Below are 20,693 nucleotides of genomic sequence, written 5' to 3'. Positions count from 1 at the left end.
TGGACGGCGACCATGCCTGTCAAGTGTCTGCTGCTAGCCTATTGGAATTCATAAGAAGATGATTTAGTGCATCTTTTTTTTTTTTTTTGGAAAACACAACCGCTACATATACTACAGTTGCCAAGTACCTTCTCAAGCCACCAACATCATTTATCCCAAATATGGATGATATTATAAAGATGCAGTCATTTAGCAGGGCTGTTTTTTCTAGTCAGAATGTTGGCATCACAACAAACATTGTGCACCTTTTCTACTCGACACGTGTCTGTCTGGGCAAGCCCCAATACGCCTTTACATATCTCAACTTTTAGACAAAGATACACAAAACACACGCACGCAGGTACACGTACAGATGTGTATAGTAGAAATGTGTTTAGCAATATGCAATCAACATCTTGCCCAGTATGCTATATTAATTAAATGAGTGTGGAGAAACACTGAGCAACCAAAGAAATGCTCTCCTCACATGATGTGTATATGATACATGTTCTTCATGTTCTTCAGGGGCGAACGACAATCGCGTTCGCCCCCCGTCGACAATTCAATATGGACCCCCCTATAAAAGCCTTGGCCACCCTCTTGCCACCCCTTGAAATAAAGTCACTGAATGGAACGCTCTGTTTAGATTGCGCCTTAATAAATGGAATACTGTTTAGATCAGGCCTCCGGGGAGACAATATATCTCCAAATAAGGGAAGAATGCACAATGGAGCATAAAAGCAATGGCCAGAGAGTGGCTGTTCAGTTCTTTGTCAAACCAACTCAGGATTTTGTTGTTGCTTGTTCTCGAGTAATAATAAAATCTTTAGTTTTTGTTTAGATGTTGTATTTTATCTACGACATGTGCCAACCACCGCCCACATGTGCCCAAACTCGTCTGATATTCCCTCTCATGGCTCGTATTACACGCAGGGAGGTTTAATAAAGCTGCAGCAGCACACCTATTGCTATTGTGCAGCCGAGGCAGCCACCCATCAACATGAGCCACCAGGAGCAGGTTCTAGAGAAGCCCGTCTTCCACCACTGCGTGGGGAGATGCCCCTTCGTGGACAGCGGTGCGTACCAGCGGACCGTACGGCTGGACGTCAACCACCGCCAGAGCGTGGTTCAAGTCCTCGGGACGGTTCTGAAGGCGTGCCTGACCAGGTGAGTGAACCAGACGTGTAGGCTATATGCACTTATAGATTATAAAATTTGAAATAAAATTTGAAATAAAATTATTAAAAAAAAAAAAATTTGGGCGTGAAACTATCCGGTGGATATTTTCCAACGATATATGTCTATATTGCATTTTAATACCCATAACATAAGGACATTGTTTAGGTCATTCAACAAAGCATGATGAAACCCGCGGCTGAAATAAGGGGACGAAACAGTAGTGGACAGGGAGGGGCGGGGGCAGGGTTTTTGGCAGGGGATTTCGATTGGCTACCGCCGTCTGACCAATCCAAGCACAGGGGATCACTAGCCTCACCTGAGCCGTTGACCATTAGTGCTATTGGTAGTGGTCCGTGATCAGCCGGCTCTGCAAGTCCAGCTTTGGTCCTCCTCGGTACAGAAGTCCGTCGGTCACTGTCCCCCAGTAGTCATGAGCGGTGAGCGGACGCTCCGGGTGAGGTGCGGGCAGACGAGCAAAGTGTTGTACGTGGTCGGGACGACTCTGTCCGTCAACCTCTGCAGGTAAACGGATCCACCCGTCTGGGAATTTATTTTTTATTTTTTTTGACTTCCATCGTAGTAGGATTTTAGACTCTTAATTTGCAATCAATCTTCCGTATTATTGTGTCTTTGTGTGCCACTTTTGTGTTTTTTTTTGTTGTCGTTGAGATGTGTGACGTCACTGTAGCCGTCGCCAGTGGGTATGAGTGGGATGTATAATAATGCCATTGTCAGCTGCAGAATACAGATCAATGATTGTTTCTCATCCCTGGACACAATCCATCGCCTGTAGCCTATTCAGCACCAGCGGTGGGCTTTTCTACAGTGGAGACGGATTAAAAAAACCCATCATGATCAGGCAATTCGGTTGTCTCACAAAGTCTGGTTGTGTTCGCCTGACCTGACTGCTGAAGTGCTGACAGGCGGGCCGACAATGCACTGACTCACGCTTGTTCAGTTTAATAAGAATCATCAATATAGTTCAACTAAAATGAAACTCAAATGGAAGCAATTTATAACTGTAACCAAGGTGCTTCCGTTTTAGTTTAATTTACATTGAGTTATGGTAATATTCTACGTTAATATAGTTCATGGTGACATTCTTTAGAACATTTTATTTATTTTTCAGGTGTAGCACATCAGATTAATATACTACTCGTAGCTCTTAGATCTGACTGTGTGTTGATGTTGCATACAGCAATGCAAGTGGCAGAATTGAAGACGGTGCTGCAGGGCATTCTTATGGTTCGTGTAAGGTTACAGTGGAAGAACAGGTTTCTATCTTTGTGGGCTATGCCACAGTGTTTTGATATTGTAGTTTGTGTGATGGAACAGACCATGTAGACAAACAGTGTATCACTCCCATGTCCTTTTTTGTTTAGTTAATAGTGTGGTTGCAAAGCAAACACCACTACTGTTATCATTTATTTTGTACCTTTGTTTTGTTTGTCTCTTTTTGTGCTTTTTTGGGGAATTCCCTTGTCTATTTCAGGGGGAGGGAGTCATTTGTATCTCAGTGTCTCTATGAGTCCTATAGACCCTTTCTGATGAAACATTATATTCATGAACAACTATAAATAAACTGAAATGCACATGCACCAACTGTCTGCCGTCTATCTTTGGTCCAAAGCGAGTAACAGTGGGTCAGAATTAGATCAGGTTAGCCTCTTGACACTTAGGGGATCAAACCCAGAACCTTTCGGCTGGGAGTCTGAACACTCCTAACCCCTTGTGTGTGTGTGTGTGTGTGTGTGTGTGTGTGTGTGTGTGTGTGTGTCTTTCATCCCATGTAGGAGCGCCCCTCCAAAGTCCAAGGCCTTCAACGTCCAATGCACGCCCAACGTCCGGTTCAGCATCAGCCCCGCCCCTGTCCAGGGCACCTCCCCCTCCCCCTCCCCCCTGCCGCTGAGCAGCAACACCTTGCTGTTCATCGTCATGAAGGAAGCCAGTATGGCTGAGAGTGACAGCAAGGTACGGGGGCGGGGGGGGGGGGGGTTCCCCATCCTATTCCATTCTAGCTGTCCCAGACGGCTGTAGGGCCACACGGGATTGAGCTCTGAGCTGGAAGGGACATGCCATAAATGGGCACACGTGCATGCATGCACATACACACCAAAGGCTTCATATGCACACACCAAGATATGCACAGACACATGCAAACAAAACACTTCTCACACACACACACACACACACACACACACCCTGGTGGTGGATCGAAGCAGGTTTTCTAAAGTTGATTGTGTGACGCTTCAGATAAAAGCTTCTGCTAAATTCCCTAAATGTAAATGTAATTTGAATCCTTTTCTTCCGCCTTATTCATGTTTGAAGCTGTCCGTCACCTACTATGGAGACGACGCAGAGGTCGTGGGGAAGGCCGTGCTCCACCTCACTGCTATCGGTAGGTGGTTTACACCAAGCATCTGTTGGAGGATGTGTGTGGGAGAGAGCATCTGGTTCTGCCTAGAGCACATGTCAGACAGTCAAGTCTGGGCAAATGGATAAATATGATAGAAACATGTTTCTTGAATTAATTGCCTACCCCAACAGCACTAAATCCTTAAATTCCCACAGCTTTACAGCTATGGGATTATAAACTGTAATTACGCAGGAACGCTCTTCTTGCATCATATTCTGTATGTTCCTCTTTCAATGTGCTGCAATTACTTGCCATGTTTGGGGTTGTGGTTATTCCGATGTCTTGTTGTTGTGATGTTGTGCAGTGGCTCACATACCTTACATTACAAACTAACATTTTTTTCATATAGCAGACACTTTTAACCAAAGAGACACAATCAAAATTGGGAGTAGCTAGAAAAAAAGTTTAAATGCTGCATGACCCAAGAAACCCACGACCAAGTTGTATTAATAGTGAACTTTCTGTCTTCTTCAGAGGTGTCTTTGGATGTAGATGCTGACAGGGATGGTGTTGTTGAGAAGAACAACCCACACAAGGTAACATTAGAAAAATATGCATTCACTTCCTCCTTGGCTGCGACATAAGGTAGCAATGAGGAAATAGAGCCTTTGTATGCCAACACAAACTGTCTGATGCTGACTAGTTTGTGGGCCAATTGCAGCCCAGTCAATTGCAGAGTCATTCCTTCTGGTTGTCTTTGACCTTTGGAATCAGGAAATGTTAAATATAGATATTGCTACATGAACACAACAGACTTTATACAGGTCTAGAATGTACAGAAAAGTATTTTAATATACAAGTTTGGGAAAGATATTTGAGCTAATTTCTATTTTTTAAGTGATGTAAATTCTACATACAAAAAAATATTTGGTTTTCGAAAAATGTACTTGCAAAACACACACACACACACACACACAGTCCCGTTAATGTCTGTATTCCCATGTATTGCGTAGGGGTCATGGACATGGGGCCCTAAAGGACAAGGGGCCATTCTATTGGTCAACTGTGACTCTGAACAATTCTATAATAAAACTCCGGACAGTGACCGGAAACATATCTCAGCAGTCTCTGGTAAATATTATTTGATTATTTAAATTGTATTATGTGTTTTACATGTAAATATAAATAAATATGTACATTTAATAATATATTATTATAGGCATCCTGTAAATGTAATCATTGCTTCTTAAAGTCGCAATGTGCCACATTTAAACTATCTTGTAGCTTAAAATGACCAGTACATATTGTCATTAATAATGATTTCAATAACCTTATCAATCGCACCACATCCTATAACATATATATTTTACAAAAAATGCTGACCAGCCCGTGCTTCTCTCTTTGGTGACAAGAATCGTACTATCACCACTCCCTCAACCCTCCTCACCCAGCCACCCAGACAGCCCAGCTCTGTACTCCCGTAACTGAGAGGCGCTCAATCGGACACATTGCAACTTAACATTTTCATTTACAATTAGGGGATTTTGCTGACGCTTTTATCCAAAGCGACTTACGTCAGGAGCAGTCAGGGTTAGGCTTCTCGCTCATGGAAACACTCCGGGGATCGAGCTAGCAACCTTTCAGTTACCAGTCTTTTGGAGTAACCTCAAAGCTAGATCAATGATTAAAGAGTAGACTGGTACCGGGAGCACAAATGTAACATTTCACTTTTGCATACTCAAAGAGGAGAAACAGATCAGTCATGACTTATCTACGATCATCAATAACCCGATCGATGGCCGGTCTTCCAGATCTGGAGGACATGTCGTTGATGGTTCTGCGGACCAAGGGTCCGGCCAAGCTGCCCTCCGGCTACAAGCTGACCATGCACATCTCTCAGGGAGACGCCGAGAAGGTCAGAGTCTTCAGGTCCACGTCTGGAGATACCCTGAGCCGCTTTTTGGGTAAGTCCTGACTCACCCAAGAGCTCACCCTCAACCCTGCCTCCACAGACAGGCGGTCAGTTATATGATGAAGTATTGTCCCGGCATTTTGTCATGTAAATATAGTTAAGTAAAGAGTATTTCCCTCCCCATAGCTGTCCAATAACATTACCACCTGCACACGTTATACTTTTATATATTGTTTTTGTTTTGTTAAATATTTTGTATCTTGTATATATTTTAATTAAATGTTCAACATATGAGGAAAATATTATTATTTTCACATTATTAATAATAATTATTGTTATTAATAATGTGTAATAACAATAAAATAATAACACAAAAATAACAATAAAACCTGAATAAATAATAATAACCCGACCCTTCTGATTCTTTTTCTGTGACTCTTGCAGGCAAGGTGTTCTTCACTGACTTTGTGAAGCGCTACCCCCTGGTGCTGGACGATGAGGTCCTGTCCAAGGAGGTGCCCTACCAGGCAGAGATGAACCTCTACGTGGAGGGCCTCTGCTTCCCAGACAAAGACTTTGACGGGCTGGTCACAATCCACCTGAGTCTGCTGGAGCCCATCTCTGAGGTGAGACGGGTCACACCCGGGGGGTGATTCATGGTCTCTGGGGTGAGACGGGTCACACCCGGGGGGGTGATTCATGGGTGTTTTCACCACTGAGGGGCGGTAGACTATGGCCCACATCTGATGACACCCCAGCCCTGAGCCCACGAAGGGGCAGGAGAGGAACAACTCCCCAGACCACGGTGGGAGTCACCTTGTAAGGGAGCCAAGAGGAGGGATCTCTCCCTTGCAAAATAGTGTGGAATAATAGTACTGAAACTAAGTAAGTAACTAAAACTATGGAGGAGAACCAGCGTTACAACAATAATAACAACATTTAGTAATTTAGCAGGGCATTTTATCCAGTGAGGCTGAGGACAATAAAACCATTGGACGATGTAGGATAGTGTTATATGAACCCGAGGGATTTTGATCAGAACTGGATATCGGATAGTGATACAAGACGTTGAAATATGAAAGTTACCCGGTGTTGCTGCTTGTTGCTCCAGGGCATCCCAGAAACCCCCATCTACACTGACAGCGTGGTGTTCAGGGTGGCCCCCTGGATCATGACCCCCAACACCCTGGAGCCCGTCGAGGTGTTCGTCTGCAGGTAGACACTCGCTCTGTTGTAGTGTGTCAAACTCAGTGTCCTAGTGTTATTGACTGTAGATCTCACTCCAGACTCACTGTCCCAGTGGTATTCACTGTAGAAACTCACTCCAAACTCACTTTGCTCTGTTGTAGTGTGTTATGGCATGATTTAAGTATACTGAAGAAGTTGTACTCTCAGTACTAATTATAGTTGCAATAGCAGTCGTATTATAATGGTAGTAGTAATTTATGTGCACATGCGGCGACATGTCTAGTCACAAGTAACGCTCCCATTTATTTTAATATTGGCTGGAACAACTGGATATCTCTGCATCTCTTCCAGCACAAAAGATAACTACCCGTTCCTGAAGGGTATAACTGGTCTGGTGAAGAAGAACCACTACAAGCTGAAGGTGTGCTACGAGTACAAGAACCGAGGAGATCGCTGGATGCAGGTACGACGACGGTTTGAACTAAATACTATGACTAACATAGTTGGTAACATTTACCCTTCACGTAAGCGCAATAAGAGCAAATTCGCCTTCATGAAATAGGGGATTTAGTTATTGTCACGACCCCACTGTTAGTTTCGAACCGGCTCTCTGTCTAGGCAGGAGTCGAGACACATAAGTGCTAAAACCCACAGCTGGCAGGCAACTCGCTTCCGGCCACGTGGGCAGTGACTCACCTGGTTCCTGGCGAGCATTTGTCCTTCCTTGACGTGTTGAGGGATAGCCCAAGCGTTGGAGCAAACTGTAGCCTGTCCCGGTTGGTTTATAGTTTGACATATAACATAGACAAACACTAGACAAACATACACGACAAAGGGGGCGGTCACGTCCCCCCTTTAGGAACCTAGTCCTGGTACTGTCCTTGTAGAAGGGGAAAACCTTCACCTCTTTCAGAGGGTGTTTAGGGAAACAAGTGTGGGCACCATGCTGTCTGTTCAGCCATCTTGGATTCCCCAGGTGACCCGTATCAAGGCCAATCAAGGGAGCCACTCCCACAGTTACCAGGACAACCAGTTACCCACCAGCTTAACATTACCCAACAGCAGGATCGTGACAGTTATTTAGAACTAGATTTTAGCATTTTGAGTACCATCTTTTTTTGATCATTAATGATGGTTGGCTGCTTGCTTGTGCTTCGTCCACTCAGGATGAGCTGGAGTTCGGCTACATTGACTCCCCTCACAAGGGGTTCCCCGTGGTTCTGGATTCTCCTCGGGACAGGGGCCTTAAGGACTTCCCCTACGACGAACTGCTGGTGAGAAATCTCCTCAGAACCTCCTCAAAGGTTGCTCGTTTCAGAAAAATGACTGTCCACGGTAAGAAGCTCCCATCGGTATCTGGACAGCCCCACTACCGGCTGTATTTCCTGTTAAAGGCTTGATGTTTCAGGCAGGCAGTGGCTGAGAAGGCAGAGCAGGTCGTCAGGCAGCTCGAAGGTTGCTGGTTCCATACCCGGCTCCTCCTAGCCAAGTGTTGAGGTGTCCCTGAGGAAGGCACCTAATCCTTACTGGCTCCTGATCATAGGGCTGTTCCGGTGCATCGGTTGTGTGTATGTGTGTACGATCGGGTCAACGTGAGCCACTAATCATAAAGTACTCTGAGTGGCCGTAGATCAGAAAAGTGCTACACAAATGCAGTCCATTCACGGTGGCGTTTATCCGCGCAGGGCAAAGACTTTGGCTACGTGACGCGAGTGCCTGAGGACGAAGAGGTGAACAGCATGGACTCCTTCGGTAACCTGGAGGTCAGCCCGCCCGTCACAGTGAACGGTAAACACTACCCCCTGGGCCGGATCATCATCGGAGTGGCCTTTCCTACGTGAGTTTGGTACCGGGTCGGACGTTTGATTCGACGATCGATTCATTCGCTTCAGTGAGAAACTTCACGTGTTGCTGGGATGATGCCAGGTTTCATACAAACTCCTCAGTAACTTGAGGGGAGGCTCCTTAGTTTTTTAGAAACTCGAAACAGATTTCTTATCAGTGAAGTGCAGTTTATACTGTTGTTGACCGATAAGAGATCCAGGCAGCTTGATAGACAAGTGAACAAGATAAATAAATCAATTAGCTAAATTAAACTATTGGTGAATTTAGGAATAGTCGTCTTTTTGAAAAAAACATTCCCTAACAACGCCACAACCTCTCTCTGTCCCCTGCAAAGGTCATCTGACGGTCGCAACATGACCAAGGTGGTCCAGGACTTCCTGTGGGCCCAGAAGGTCCAGGCGCCCATCGCTCTCTTCTCTGATTGGCTCCACGTCGGTCATGTGGATGAATTTATGACCTTTGTTCCAGCACCCGGGCCCAAGGTAAATACCTTCACATCTCATATAAACAAAGCAGAGATACCATGAGAGTCAGCGTCGGGCAGTCTACAGCACCTCCCTGGTGGAAGCAACTCAAACTCCTGATGTAGTGGGTTGGAAGGATCGGCTACTATAATCTTGCACAAAAAGTAGTAGGTAGTAAGTAGGTAAATAACTAGTAGGTTAAGGGAGGTTGGAAATGCTTTAACATTTTCTGAATGTAATTGTTGATGTGTCCCTTATATCACGTCTTTTTTTCACGTATTTCTATTTGGTATTTGGTATGGTTTTGATCCTTGTCCTTCATACTTTGTGGTTTTATCCATCTGTCTGTCTATCTTGTGTGCAGGGTTTCCGTCTGCTGCTGGCCAGCCCAGACGCAGGCTACAAGCTGTTCCAAGGCCTGCAGAACGATGGGCATGGAAAGGCCAAGATCTTTGAGGGTAAACAACAAATGATGGGATGTTTGTATGCCTGTAACCAATGACAACTGACGACTATATCTCTCTGTTTCTGTATCTCTGTTTCTCTCAGGTCTGGGAAAAGATGAAGAAATGTCAGTGGACGAAATACTGGACAACGAATATCTTAAATCTGAAAACGATTATGTGCAGGTAGATGGCGTGTATCAGTGATACACTTCTTTTAAAGGTGATGTATGTAGAATGAAGTGGCATCTAGTGGTGTGCTGCAGATTGCAAACCACTGAATGCACCTCGTCAGCCCTCACTTTCCATTGATGTAGGAGAAATGACGGTGACCTGTAGTGGCCTGCATTGTGTGAGGGGCCAAAAAATACTTCTATAATGTTGTCATCTCTGACAACAGCATGGAGCAGCCAATGAGGAGGTTCCTTGATAGATGTATAAATGGTTGGTATAGGTTATAGGTTATAGCTGGTGGGTAGGCTAGCACAATAACTGTTACCTGATTACTCACACAGATGCCAAAACATCTTTTTGGTTCAGTTTTACTGGCTACTTAACAGCTGTTGCAAGGTAGGTAGGAGATTAATTCTGGGCTTCCATAACTGTAACTGAGGGTTTCTTTATTGAGTTTAAGCTGTGGGTCAAACATTCAACACAAAGCACAACAACACCATGTGTTGGCTCCACTGAAGTGCATCAGAGTAGCCTCTGATGTGAACAAACAAAGGTGACGGCGGCTGGGTTCAACGCACTCTCCCTGTCCTCAGAACTGCATCGACTGGAACAGAGACGTGCTGAAGAGAGAGCTGGGATTGGATGATGACGACATCATTGACCTGCCCATCCTCTTCAAGCTGATGGAAGACAACCGGGCGGTGGCGTTCTACCCCGACATGGTGCGTGCCGTCCCCCCGAAAACGTGCATGTGTTCCTTCTGCCCGTACAACGGACCAAACCAAGTGCTGATATTAATCCCTTTCAATAGAGATTCAGCATTGATGTTCTTATGGTTGAGTAGCTTGTCGTGATTGTTCGTCGCAGGCAGGACCTTTGCCCAACACTGCATTAAAGGATGAGTCAGTGTGAAGTGTGAAGCACACACCTTTTGGCTAGGAGATAAACACCCTAAAGCAACAGCGACTAGACTATCCTGAGCCCCGTTTTGTGAGTTTCTAATAACACACTTGGACAGTGAGTCTGCAGTGAGTTTCTACAGTGAATAACACACTAGGACAGTGAGTCTGCAGTGAGTTTCTACAGTGAATAACACTTGGACAGTGAGTTTCTACAGTGAATAACACACTTGGACAGTGAGTCTGTAGTGAGTTTCTACAGTGAATAACACTAGTGAGTTTTTTATTTGCCGTAATATTAACATAGTATTTCATGAGCCCAATTGTGTGGTCCAGACTCTAACATAACAACCTCTTAACACTCGACAAGTGTCAACACTTGCATCCCCTTCTCCAAATAGAGTTGCGAGGGGCAAAAGGGCAAGTTTCAAAACCCCCATCGCTCCCTCTCTCTCTCTCAGGTAAATATGATCGTGTTGGGCAAGGAGCTGGGCGTCCCCAAGCCGTTTGGGCCCAAGGTGGAAGGTCGCTGTGCCCTGGAGGCTGAGATGAACTCCCTCATGGAGCCACTGGGCCTGAGCTGCACTTACATCGACAACTTCGCCTCCTACCACAAGATGCTCGGAGAGGTGCATTGTGGGTCCAACGTCCGCCGGAAGCCCTTTGCGCTCAAATGGTGGAACCTGGAGATGTGAGCCCGGGTAACCTTGGCGACGACGGTTGAATCATGAATCACCGAAGATCAGGCGCCTGAGAAAATTAGAGAGAGCTTCGAAAAAAAAGTACAACCAAAATATTTTCAAGTATAGTATTTCTATATGTTTTGTTTAACACTGTGTACAATGTTAGTATGTTAACATTTCAAAACCTCCCCTGGTATATCTTGATAATAAGCCTTTAACTTGCCTTAAGTAATTTCATTCAACCCAATGTGAAGTTGGATGATTAGAAATGATCACCTGAGTTCAACATGTTCCATGTATCTCGATTTTTATTAAAGACTTTTGCTCTTATTTACAAAAAGGCATTGAAGCAGTATTTACAAACATGGGCTTAAGCGGACGGTTGACAGAAATATAAATACAATCATCTCAATCAATCACAGCAAACGGACACCCCATCTGGAAATATACAAGCACAGTGAGAGGAATTAACTTTGACGTGTAGTAACAACATGGAACCACAAGAGAGCGTATGGCATCTACTCAAGCATTTCAGAAAGCCAATCAGAAAAATTGTGTTGAGGTTAAAACAGTACCAACCACGGTGGAAAAGCCTGCAATAACATATTTATGGTTTGCCTTAAATGTACGGGATTCCTGGGCAATTCACGACAATTAGACACCTCAATATTCTTTGCTTGTACACCTCAGTGATTCCTTTCCCGAAACCACTTATTCAACCTTTAAACTTCATCTGCTGCATATGAAGAACATTTCATATTTATTTCAGTCATTTCACAGAAACATATTTCTCAAAGTGCTGCCACCCGACCCGGCTTGATAATTGTAAGGAAATTAAAAAGTTTGAGAACGTACTAGGGGTGTAACGATACACTCATTCGTACCGAAAATTTTCGGTACGGGTCTAACTGTTCGATGCACGTTTCATTTCGGTACGTACCGAAAAAATAAATAAATAAAGAATAAAGTTTTTATTGTAATACAAATCAAAATCCAATTGTTTAATAAAAATACTATAATAATAAAAAAACGTGACTTAAAAACTGAGGTACGTACCGAATCGTGACTTTTGTGTATTGTTACACCCCTAGAACGTACATTTAAGTGCAATAACCGTGGCCCAGGGGTCAACACAGTATCGCCGCTCATAGAACAAGAAGATATGCATACGTCACTGCATACCTCTGCACCTTTACATTCAGGCCATCGGGTGATCCACAACGAAGGGGTCACGACCCCTGACCCCCCCCCCCAGCGGCCTCTGTTACACAATCACAATAAAGGCCACTTCACAGAGGGAGGTCACAGTGTCACTCCATGTGTAGCGAACCAGGTCAGGTTCAACTGTTTGTACAGTATGCCTTCTGAAAGTTAGTGCTTTATGAAACATATGAACTGGTTAAAACAAACAAGCAAACTAGTATGTTGGCTCTCGTTCATCTTCCTGCTGTTGAGTCTAGGTCATTTCAGACGTTCACCCCCCCGACAAACACACACACACACACACACAAAACTCAAGTTTCCCAACACAACCATAGGTCAGGCATGGCATTAGTGTGCTGTTCCCTTCTTTTTTACGAACATTTATTTAAAAACGTTTGGCAAGCAGATTTACACCATGCACCACAAGGCTGTTGTCTTAGAAGCTCCGACACGTTGGTGGGTGACAGAGAGCGCTTTTAAATAAGTTATAAAATAACAAAATGCCACAGTATCTCACAGAGCGAATGGAGTCTGAAACAGAGGTCAGCGTCACACACACTCACAAACACACACACACACACACACACACACAAACACACACACACACACACAAACACACTTGTGTTACATTGTGGCCCTCGACACAATACCTGTTAATTATACAAAAACAAAGTCACGATGCTTAACTGTACACGCACATAATCAAAGTCAATGAGTGTCCGACTTATTGGAAATCAGGAGAAAATGGAGGTTTGTTTTTGGACCGACTGGAAACGTCAGACTCCGTTCTACAACAGTGTTATGTTTTGTTTTTTTCCCAGTAGAACGATGACAAATTACAACAAGTCCACTAATAGCCGTACAAAGATCCCTTCAACCACATGAAACAGCCACTAAGGGTTCTGAAGAGAAGCTTCCACCGGAACAATTAGAAGACAAGGAAACCCAATGAGCCGTGAGTTGAGGCTGGCCTCCAGTCTAGTCTGGCCCTCATGCCGACAGCACACAGACGGACCAGCGGACGGGACCACGACAGGAAATTATTAATATTTTAAAAAAAACAACACTACTTTCTCTGTCTTTTTTTTCTTTTCTTACAGTGCACACCTACGACACACCCTCATTTAAAACCCGTCCCACGCTCAAGCCTCCCTTTGGTCTCAAACAGCTCTTTTTCCTTCCTTTGGAGCCCCGTCTGTCTGGAGACAAGCCAGAACCTGTCAGGATTGTCTGAGAAAGAGAACGCAGGTGCGCTGGGTCCAAACGACGGCTGGTCCCACCCTGTTGGGGACGTGTTTGACACAGTAGTATGTCGCTCCTCTCAGCACAAGAACAAGCGGCCCTAGGGCCATAGGGCCACAGCGGCCAGTCTCAACTGACAGCCATCAAACAGGTGATGGCGGATAGGTGCTAGCCCCAGTGTCCTGTCTGGGATTAATAAAGTATTTCCCCTGGAGGTGCACTTCCCCGGGAACCGCCTGTAGGGGGCAGCGACGCGGACTGGCAGGTACAAACATGTCTATGGATCTGCGTGGCATGTCGGGAGAAACTGCAGAAACCCACGGGGCCGAGAGGGGGAGGAGGGGGAGGAAAAGAGGGAGGGAGACGGGGGAGATGGAGAGATATACATCTGTCGGTCTCTTGGACACAGGGGGGGGGGGGCGGCCTTCTAACTCTGGTCGTCCTCCGGGTCGGTGGTGGAGTTGACGTGGCCCCGCCTCGTCTCGTGCAGGGGGTGCCTCTTCTGGGGGGGCTGCAGGGGGAGGAGTCAGACAGAGTCAGACCGCGCAGGGCGCAACCCCAGAGAGAGTTCAGCCTCGGATGGGTCATTGTGGAGATTTAAAACTGTGTCGATAATCAATCCTTGATTGAAGTTAAACATTAAAAATGAAAGGGAGACTAAAAAAGTTGAACATTGTAGATACTTGAATCTTTAAGGAAGTTACACCTTATAGAGTGGATCCTTAAAGAAAAGTCAAACCTATATAGTGTTAAAACTTACCAGGAGGTAAATCATATTGAGAGACAAAGTTTGTGGAGGGTTAAATCTGGCTAAGAAAGGTGTGGTGAGAAAATGGCAGTTAAATAGCCCAAAAAAAAAAAAAAATGGCCAATTGTTTCTTTGGCAACCTCAATCTCACAACACACACACACGCACGCACGCACGCACGCACGCACACACGCACACACGCACACGCACACACACACACACACACATACATGCACGCTCCCCGTGGCTGACCTGGAAATGGTCATCCATGTGGTGAGGAATGGAAGAGGGGCTAACAGGTCTGGACACACACACAGAGAAGAGGAGCTGGTGGTTAAAGGCAGGCGACAACAAGAACAACAAGAACAACAAGAGCAGCAACAGCAACAAGTGGAACAAGAGACGACAGTAGAAACAGCGACGCCAGCCAACACCAACAGACCCAACAACAACAACACCACCACCACCACCCGCTGCAGAGCATGGAGTCATTCAGAGGACACTTAACAGCGGAAGGAGCGCATAACAAAAATAAAACCCAAATCACGGTGAGTGTCTATCGGGGGGGGGGGGGGGTCTCACCGGTGCGGTCTTGGGTTCCTGGGTGGGGTGCTCCGTCTTGGCCTGGGCGTCTGTCCCTCTTGGCTCCGCCTCCTTGGCGAGATCGGGCCGCACGGACCCTACGAGGGACGGGAGGGACGGGTGAGGGAGGTGGGGGAGGTGGGGGAGGTGGGGGGGGGACAGATAGAGCTGCTGTCAACCCCAGGATGAACACCAGGGCAGGGGGGGGGATACAGAGGGGCTCAGGGCTGGAGGGCTGCTGAAGGACAGCGCCCCGCCAATGTCGGAGACTCTCCCGTGACGTTCCTTCCAAACTGTTGATCTGAACACTAGCGGGAAGAGGGAACGTCCCACCTGAAGACTCTGCTACGTTTAGTGTGTGTGTCGGAGGGGCGGGGACGTCCCGGGGTCACGGTGGGTACTGGCTCTGTTTAGGGATCCTTATATAACCCAAACCCCCCAGCGAGGGGTTATTATAATAGCTATTAATAATACGACAACCGCCAGCGATGAACCCTGTACTGTTCCACATGAGCAGGTCCCAAACTGTTCCGTCGGGGAATAATCCTGATAGGCACGGCCTTAAGAAGGTACATTTTATCTGCCGTCTGGATTAATGTCTACACACATCAACCTTCGTTTTTTACAAAATAATTCGTAAAAATGTGTTAAAACTTCTTCATAAATTTTAGGTTTTACAAAAATAATGGCAGGATAAACCAAGTGCCGAAACCATGGGACATGTAACACGACCCTCTCCCTCCAGGTCTCCTTTCATCTCAGTTCTGTTACATGTTACATGAAGCAGGCCGTGCTATCGGGGGTCTGTCCCGGGCTCACCTGGTGATCCCGCCCCCTGGCCGGGGCTGCAGAAGCCGTCCTCTGTCCAGGAGCTGTACATGAAGGAGTCCCTCTTGTGGGGCGTCCCAGCCGAGGACAGGCTCTCCTGGGGGGGGGGGGGGGGACAGACAACAGGCACGATGGGTTCTCATGTTGACCCGGGAAAGAGGCGGTCTGTGAAGCCCTGGCTGAAGTGACTAATGTGTAGTTCCTCTGACGGCCTGTAGGTGGTGCACGCTGGTCGCTGCCATTGTGAGTTAATGGGAACAATACGATTTAATCCTTGAAATACAAAGCGGATAATTGTTTTCCGTTCGGTGAGGATATCAGCGGCTACTTGTTGGCTTGTTTATTTAATTTAAAAGTTATTAATAATTGTACATAAATGAGTTTTGGCTATGGACTACTGCAAGGCTGCCATGCAATTCCCACATCGACGTGCCCGATTTGGATCATTTCCCCTGTGGGTTCCGCTAAACCCAAGCAGCTCTATCTCTCTCTCTCCGTCGTCCGCTCTCACCAGTCCCGTGTCGTAGTCGTCGGCGACCTCGGGTTCTCCGTCGTGTTCCTCCACCACGCTGGCGAAGCTGCTGGCGTTGGAGGAGGAGCGGGACATGTCCTGGGCCTCTGGGATGGAGGGAGCCCTGAAACACAGAGCAGAGCTGCACCCTGGGTTAGCCTGCTCACAGAGGAACGGACCCGGGTCCGCCTGCCCGCCCGCCCGCCCGCCTGAGAGCCAGCCAGCCAGCCAGCCAGCCAGCCAGCCTGAGAGCCAGCCAGCCAGCCTGAGAGCCAGCCAGCCAGCCAGCCAGCCTGAGAGCCAGCCAGCCAGCCAGCCAGCCAGCCAGCCTGTCCGACGGGCAGTACATAGGGTAAAGAGAAAACAACCATGCATGTGAAATATACATTTACTCCTTTCCTTTGGATTTGGATCTTTCCCAGAAAGAGGTGTTTGTTTGTGTGGTTGTTTTCATCAAAGTGATTCAGTAAAGATGTTAATAAAGGGCTCCTATTTTACCACCAAGTTTTAGTGGGATTAGCCATTGCAAGCTATTTCAAATTCGGCCTTTTCCTGTGCCTTAGTGACATCACAAGTGGGAGTGTCCACCTATATGTATTGATAGATCAGCCTACCAGTTGCTACAGTTCACTGGGTAGGCTTGTAGACCGATCCATCCAGTATACATCTGTGTGGATACCCCCTCTTGTGACGTCACCAAGTCACAGGGCAGGTCAGATTCATTAGAGCTCACTGTTTTTCTACTACTCCTTTTCTCTAGTCTTTGACTACAATCCATTAAACTGTTCGCTGCAAAGGACATTAAATGCCTGCAGTAGCCACCTGTTCCTGGCTGTGGTCGTCTCTGGAGAGCTGTGATTGGAGGAGAACTCTTTGGCATCCTGGAACATATGGCAGCCATCTGGAGTCCTCTGTGTGTTGGGGGAAACGTCCCGGCTGGAGGAGTGGAGGGAAGGATGGATTGATGAAATGGTTCAGTTCATGTGTTCAACAGTAGCAGCACATATCGTCAATGTCGGGCGGAGACCGTGTGTCCTTAATACTATTCAGAGTTTCAGCAGAGTTTGCCTGTTTGAGGTTGTTCATGTCAGACTCTAGGCTCTCTCTCTTTGTGTACTTGCTTGTGCCTAAATGCGTCTGTTATGGTAAGTGTGTATATATTATTAATATTGGACCAAAACAAGCTCAAATGGAGTTACAAGGTTTTTTAACAGCCGACCTACTCAGCCTTACACGTACTTTATCATTTCTCTCATCCATCGCAGAGACCAAAGTGCGGTGTTGCTAGTGCATTACAAGAAATGATGCTGGTCAAGGATGTCTCATAGAAGTCATAGAGACTGTTACGATGGTTTGATCACCCAGACCGCCAGCGTTAACCTTCTCATTCCAGCAGCGCCCAGATGTAACCCAGACGAGGAGTGAAGCTGGACCTTGCTGCTGACCCACACCCACCTCCTCTCCTGCACCTCCTGGATGTTCTCGATGCCGATGGCGCTGCTGCGACGTGAGCTGAACGGTCCCGACTTCTTCCTGGTGGGGCTCTTCCCGGGAATGATCAGGGACTAGAGGTGGGGGGGGGTCAGGCAGACACACAGTCAGTCCCTGGGAGTAGCCACGGCCCGAGCACAGTGTGACCAGGAGTGAATGACTGGTGACTGGTGGTGTGCAACGAAATGAATAATTCACTTGTCGTGAAGTCTTATGAAGACATTATGAATCCTGGGAAAAACAAAATGAAATGTATTCCTGTTCCTGTTTTAATGTCCTGGAGCGACACTATGCTTGGCAGGGCTGCAATCTACATCAGGACAGGTTTCTGCTACGTGCGGTACATTTAACTCTGACACACTCTGACAGCTACTGGGGAATGGTGATGCAGACAGTGTGGAGCTGTTGTCCTCATGCCGTGGACCGTCCTAGTCATGAATACATGAGTATATAATGCTGTTTTCTGTGAGTAAATGGGTACATCCCAGATTTTAGTAGTAACAAAACAACACAATCTATGGCTCTTTCCCCCGTAAAGTCTAAAGATATATATATTCTGCCCGTCTTTTTCGGATCGTAACACGGCACGGAGACATCGGGGATGGACAAACATGAGGGAACACGCACGGGCCTGCAGGAGTGTGGAACAACATGGCATGTGTGATGTGTGAAGGACAAGGGGACAGGACAGACCGACGACAGGTTGACGCCGTAGCGAAACGTAGAGTAAGAGTTATACTGGAAACCTCTTCTATGGTGCCTATCCCTATGGCACTGCCGCGGCGTCCGTATCTACCGGGGCTTTTGCCGGGGACAAGCAATGACTGAGCCACAGACGACGGGCCACAGAGGAGGCAGAAACAGAGAGAGAGAGAGAGAGAGAGAGAGAAAGCGAGAGGAAGAGAGAGAGAAATCGGAGAGAGAGAGAGAGAGGAATTAAGGTTGAAAGAGCAGCGACCACCAACACCAGAAAAAAGAGGAACAAAGAATCAAGAAGCATCTCATGCAAACAGCGGTAGGTCATGAGCAGTCGAGGGAGGGTTGTCTGCAGCACAGCGAGGGCAGACAAGAGCGGCTTAGAAGAAAGGTTCTGGCTGTGGGGATCCAGACAGAGGAGAGAACACTGAAGAACACAGGGAACAAAGGAGCCAAAGGGAGACAGGAGGAGACAGAAGGTCTCTCAAGGTCCAGCAGGGCAGGTAAGGAAGGAAGAAAGGAAGGCCGGGGGGGGGGGGGTGGGGGGGGGGGCATGTCGGCTGGTCCCGGGTCCTTGACATAGCGAGTAGGAAATGCTGAGAATGAGAAGAGAAACCCACACAGGAGAGAGAGAGAACGAGGGAGAGATGGAGACAGAGAGGAAGATATAGGGAGAGAGAGAGGGAGGGAGGGAGGGAGGGAGGGAGACATAAGGAGAGAGGGAGAGATTGAGACAGAGAGGGAGACATAGGGAGAGAGGGAGGGAGGGAGGGAGGGAGGGAGACATAAGGAGAGAGGGAGAGATTGAGACAGAGAGGGAGACATAGGGAGAGAGGGAGGGAGGGAGGGAGAGAGGAAGACATAAGGAGAGAGGGAGAGATTGAGACATAGAGGGAGACATAGGGAGAGAGGGAGGGAGGGAGGGAGGGAGGGAGACATAAGGAGAGAGGGAGAGATTGAGACAGAGAGGAAGACATAGGGAGAGAGGGAGGGAGGGAGGGAGACAGGTAGGGGAGGGAGGAGCATACACAAGTGAAGCCCAATTTTGCACAATATCAATTTTTGGGGTTAAACTAGATCCATCTGGAGAGAGAAGCCTGAGAGACCTGGAGGTGAATGAATGATAGCATCATACCCTTCATTATTCCTCAGAGACATAACTGTTATTGGCAATAAAAATGCAGACGGAAGAAAAAACACCCCTAGATGGATCATGTTTGACTCGAGCTCTAAGGAACCCAGAGAAGGTTTAGTCAACAGCCGGGACATGCACAGATTCAAGGAGGGGTGCACTGAGCAGGTATGCCAGCGCTGCATCAACAACAACAACAACAACAACAACAACAACAACAACAACAACAACAACCACAAAGGAACCGCTGTGAATAAGCAGGTAGTGGAGGGAGGGGTGTAGGGAGGTGGGCCGGGGGAGTCACAGGACGGCCACTTAGGACTCACCCCACAAAGGAGACACAGCTTGTGAATTCAAACACACACACACATCCTGTTTCTCTAAACCTTTGTTTTCAACGGGGCGGCACTTCCAACCGATGAAAGAAAAAACAACAAACGAGTGGATTTGAGTGAGTGAGGCCGATGCGCTCAGGCAAAAAGAAATAACACAAATAACAGTGTGTTAGACAGGCCTCTTCAATGTGAAGCCGGTGGATAAAGTTAAGATGACATGAAAGTGCACAGAGTGGCTGGATGACAAAAGTGTTAATGTCAGTAGAAGGTAGAAGTTGAAATGTTAAAAGAGAAAAGTCTGGCTTTGGGAAAGTACGGGACGACTTTAGCATCCCCTATGAACCTATGTTTACATTTGGTAACGTGTTATTTTGTGTATGTGTGTGTGTGTGTGTGTGTGTGTGTGTGTGTGTGTGTGTGTGTGTGTGTGTGTTGGGTGGGCCTCTGGCGAACCAAAGGGCTTCTACTTACTATCCCTGGGGCTTTGGGGCTCTCAGCGGGATTGTGGGTAAAGCTGCCGCTGTGACTAGTGGAGACAGTGTGCGACCGCTTGCTAGTGAGCCCCATGGCGTCCATAGACTGGCTCCTGCTGCGAATCACCCGCTAGGAGAGACCAGGACACACGTCAGTAGGCTTCACACGCTACTCCGTCAGTAGGCTTCCACACGCTACACCGTCAGTAGGCTTCACACGCTACACCGTCAGTAGGCTTCACACGCTACACCGTCAGTAGGCCTCCACACGCGACACCGTCAGTAGGCTTCACACACTACACCGTCAGTAGGCCTCCACACGCTACACCG

The 20,693-nt window shown here is 47.1% G+C and overlaps 2 protein-coding genes across 2 annotated transcripts; one reads left to right on the top strand and one right to left on the bottom strand.

The window, feature by feature from the left end:
* Nucleotides 1-1,588: 1,588 nt before the first annotated feature.
* On the top strand, nt 1,589-11,457 carry LOC311376220 (protein-arginine deiminase type-2-like; the record flags this gene model as incomplete). The annotated part of the gene is made up of 16 exons (XM_084491084.1): nt 1,589-1,680; nt 2,952-3,129; nt 3,487-3,556; nt 4,049-4,110; nt 4,528-4,645; nt 5,326-5,478; nt 5,871-6,052; nt 6,538-6,641; nt 6,966-7,077; nt 7,781-7,888; nt 8,300-8,451; nt 8,794-8,941; nt 9,288-9,381; nt 9,473-9,552; nt 10,134-10,262; nt 10,901-11,457. The coding sequence occupies 16 exons, from the start codon at nt 1,589-1,591 to the stop codon at nt 11,132-11,134; spliced, it is 2,016 nt and encodes a 671-aa protein (XP_084347210.1). The 3' UTR covers nt 11,135-11,457.
* A 1,461-nt stretch (nt 11,458-12,918) lies between these two features.
* LOC311376221 (rap1 GTPase-activating protein 1-like) lies at nt 12,919-20,493 on the bottom strand (the record flags this gene model as incomplete). The annotated part of the gene is made up of 7 exons (XM_084491085.1): nt 12,919-14,078; nt 14,898-14,995; nt 15,717-15,822; nt 16,237-16,378; nt 17,059-17,172; nt 17,692-17,801; nt 20,362-20,493. Coding segments are annotated over 7 exons (786 nt in total), but the record flags the coding sequence as incomplete, so codon positions are not given.
* Between the last annotated feature and the right edge of the window lie 200 nt (nt 20,494-20,693).

The sequence above is a fragment of the Micromesistius poutassou genome (assembly GCF_964030765.1).
Source record: "Micromesistius poutassou genome assembly, contig: SCAFFOLD_4563, whole genome shotgun sequence".
NCBI classification, from domain to species: Eukaryota; Metazoa; Chordata; class Actinopteri; order Gadiformes; family Gadidae; genus Micromesistius; species Micromesistius poutassou.
This window is presented reverse-complemented; position numbering and strand designations above follow the sequence as displayed.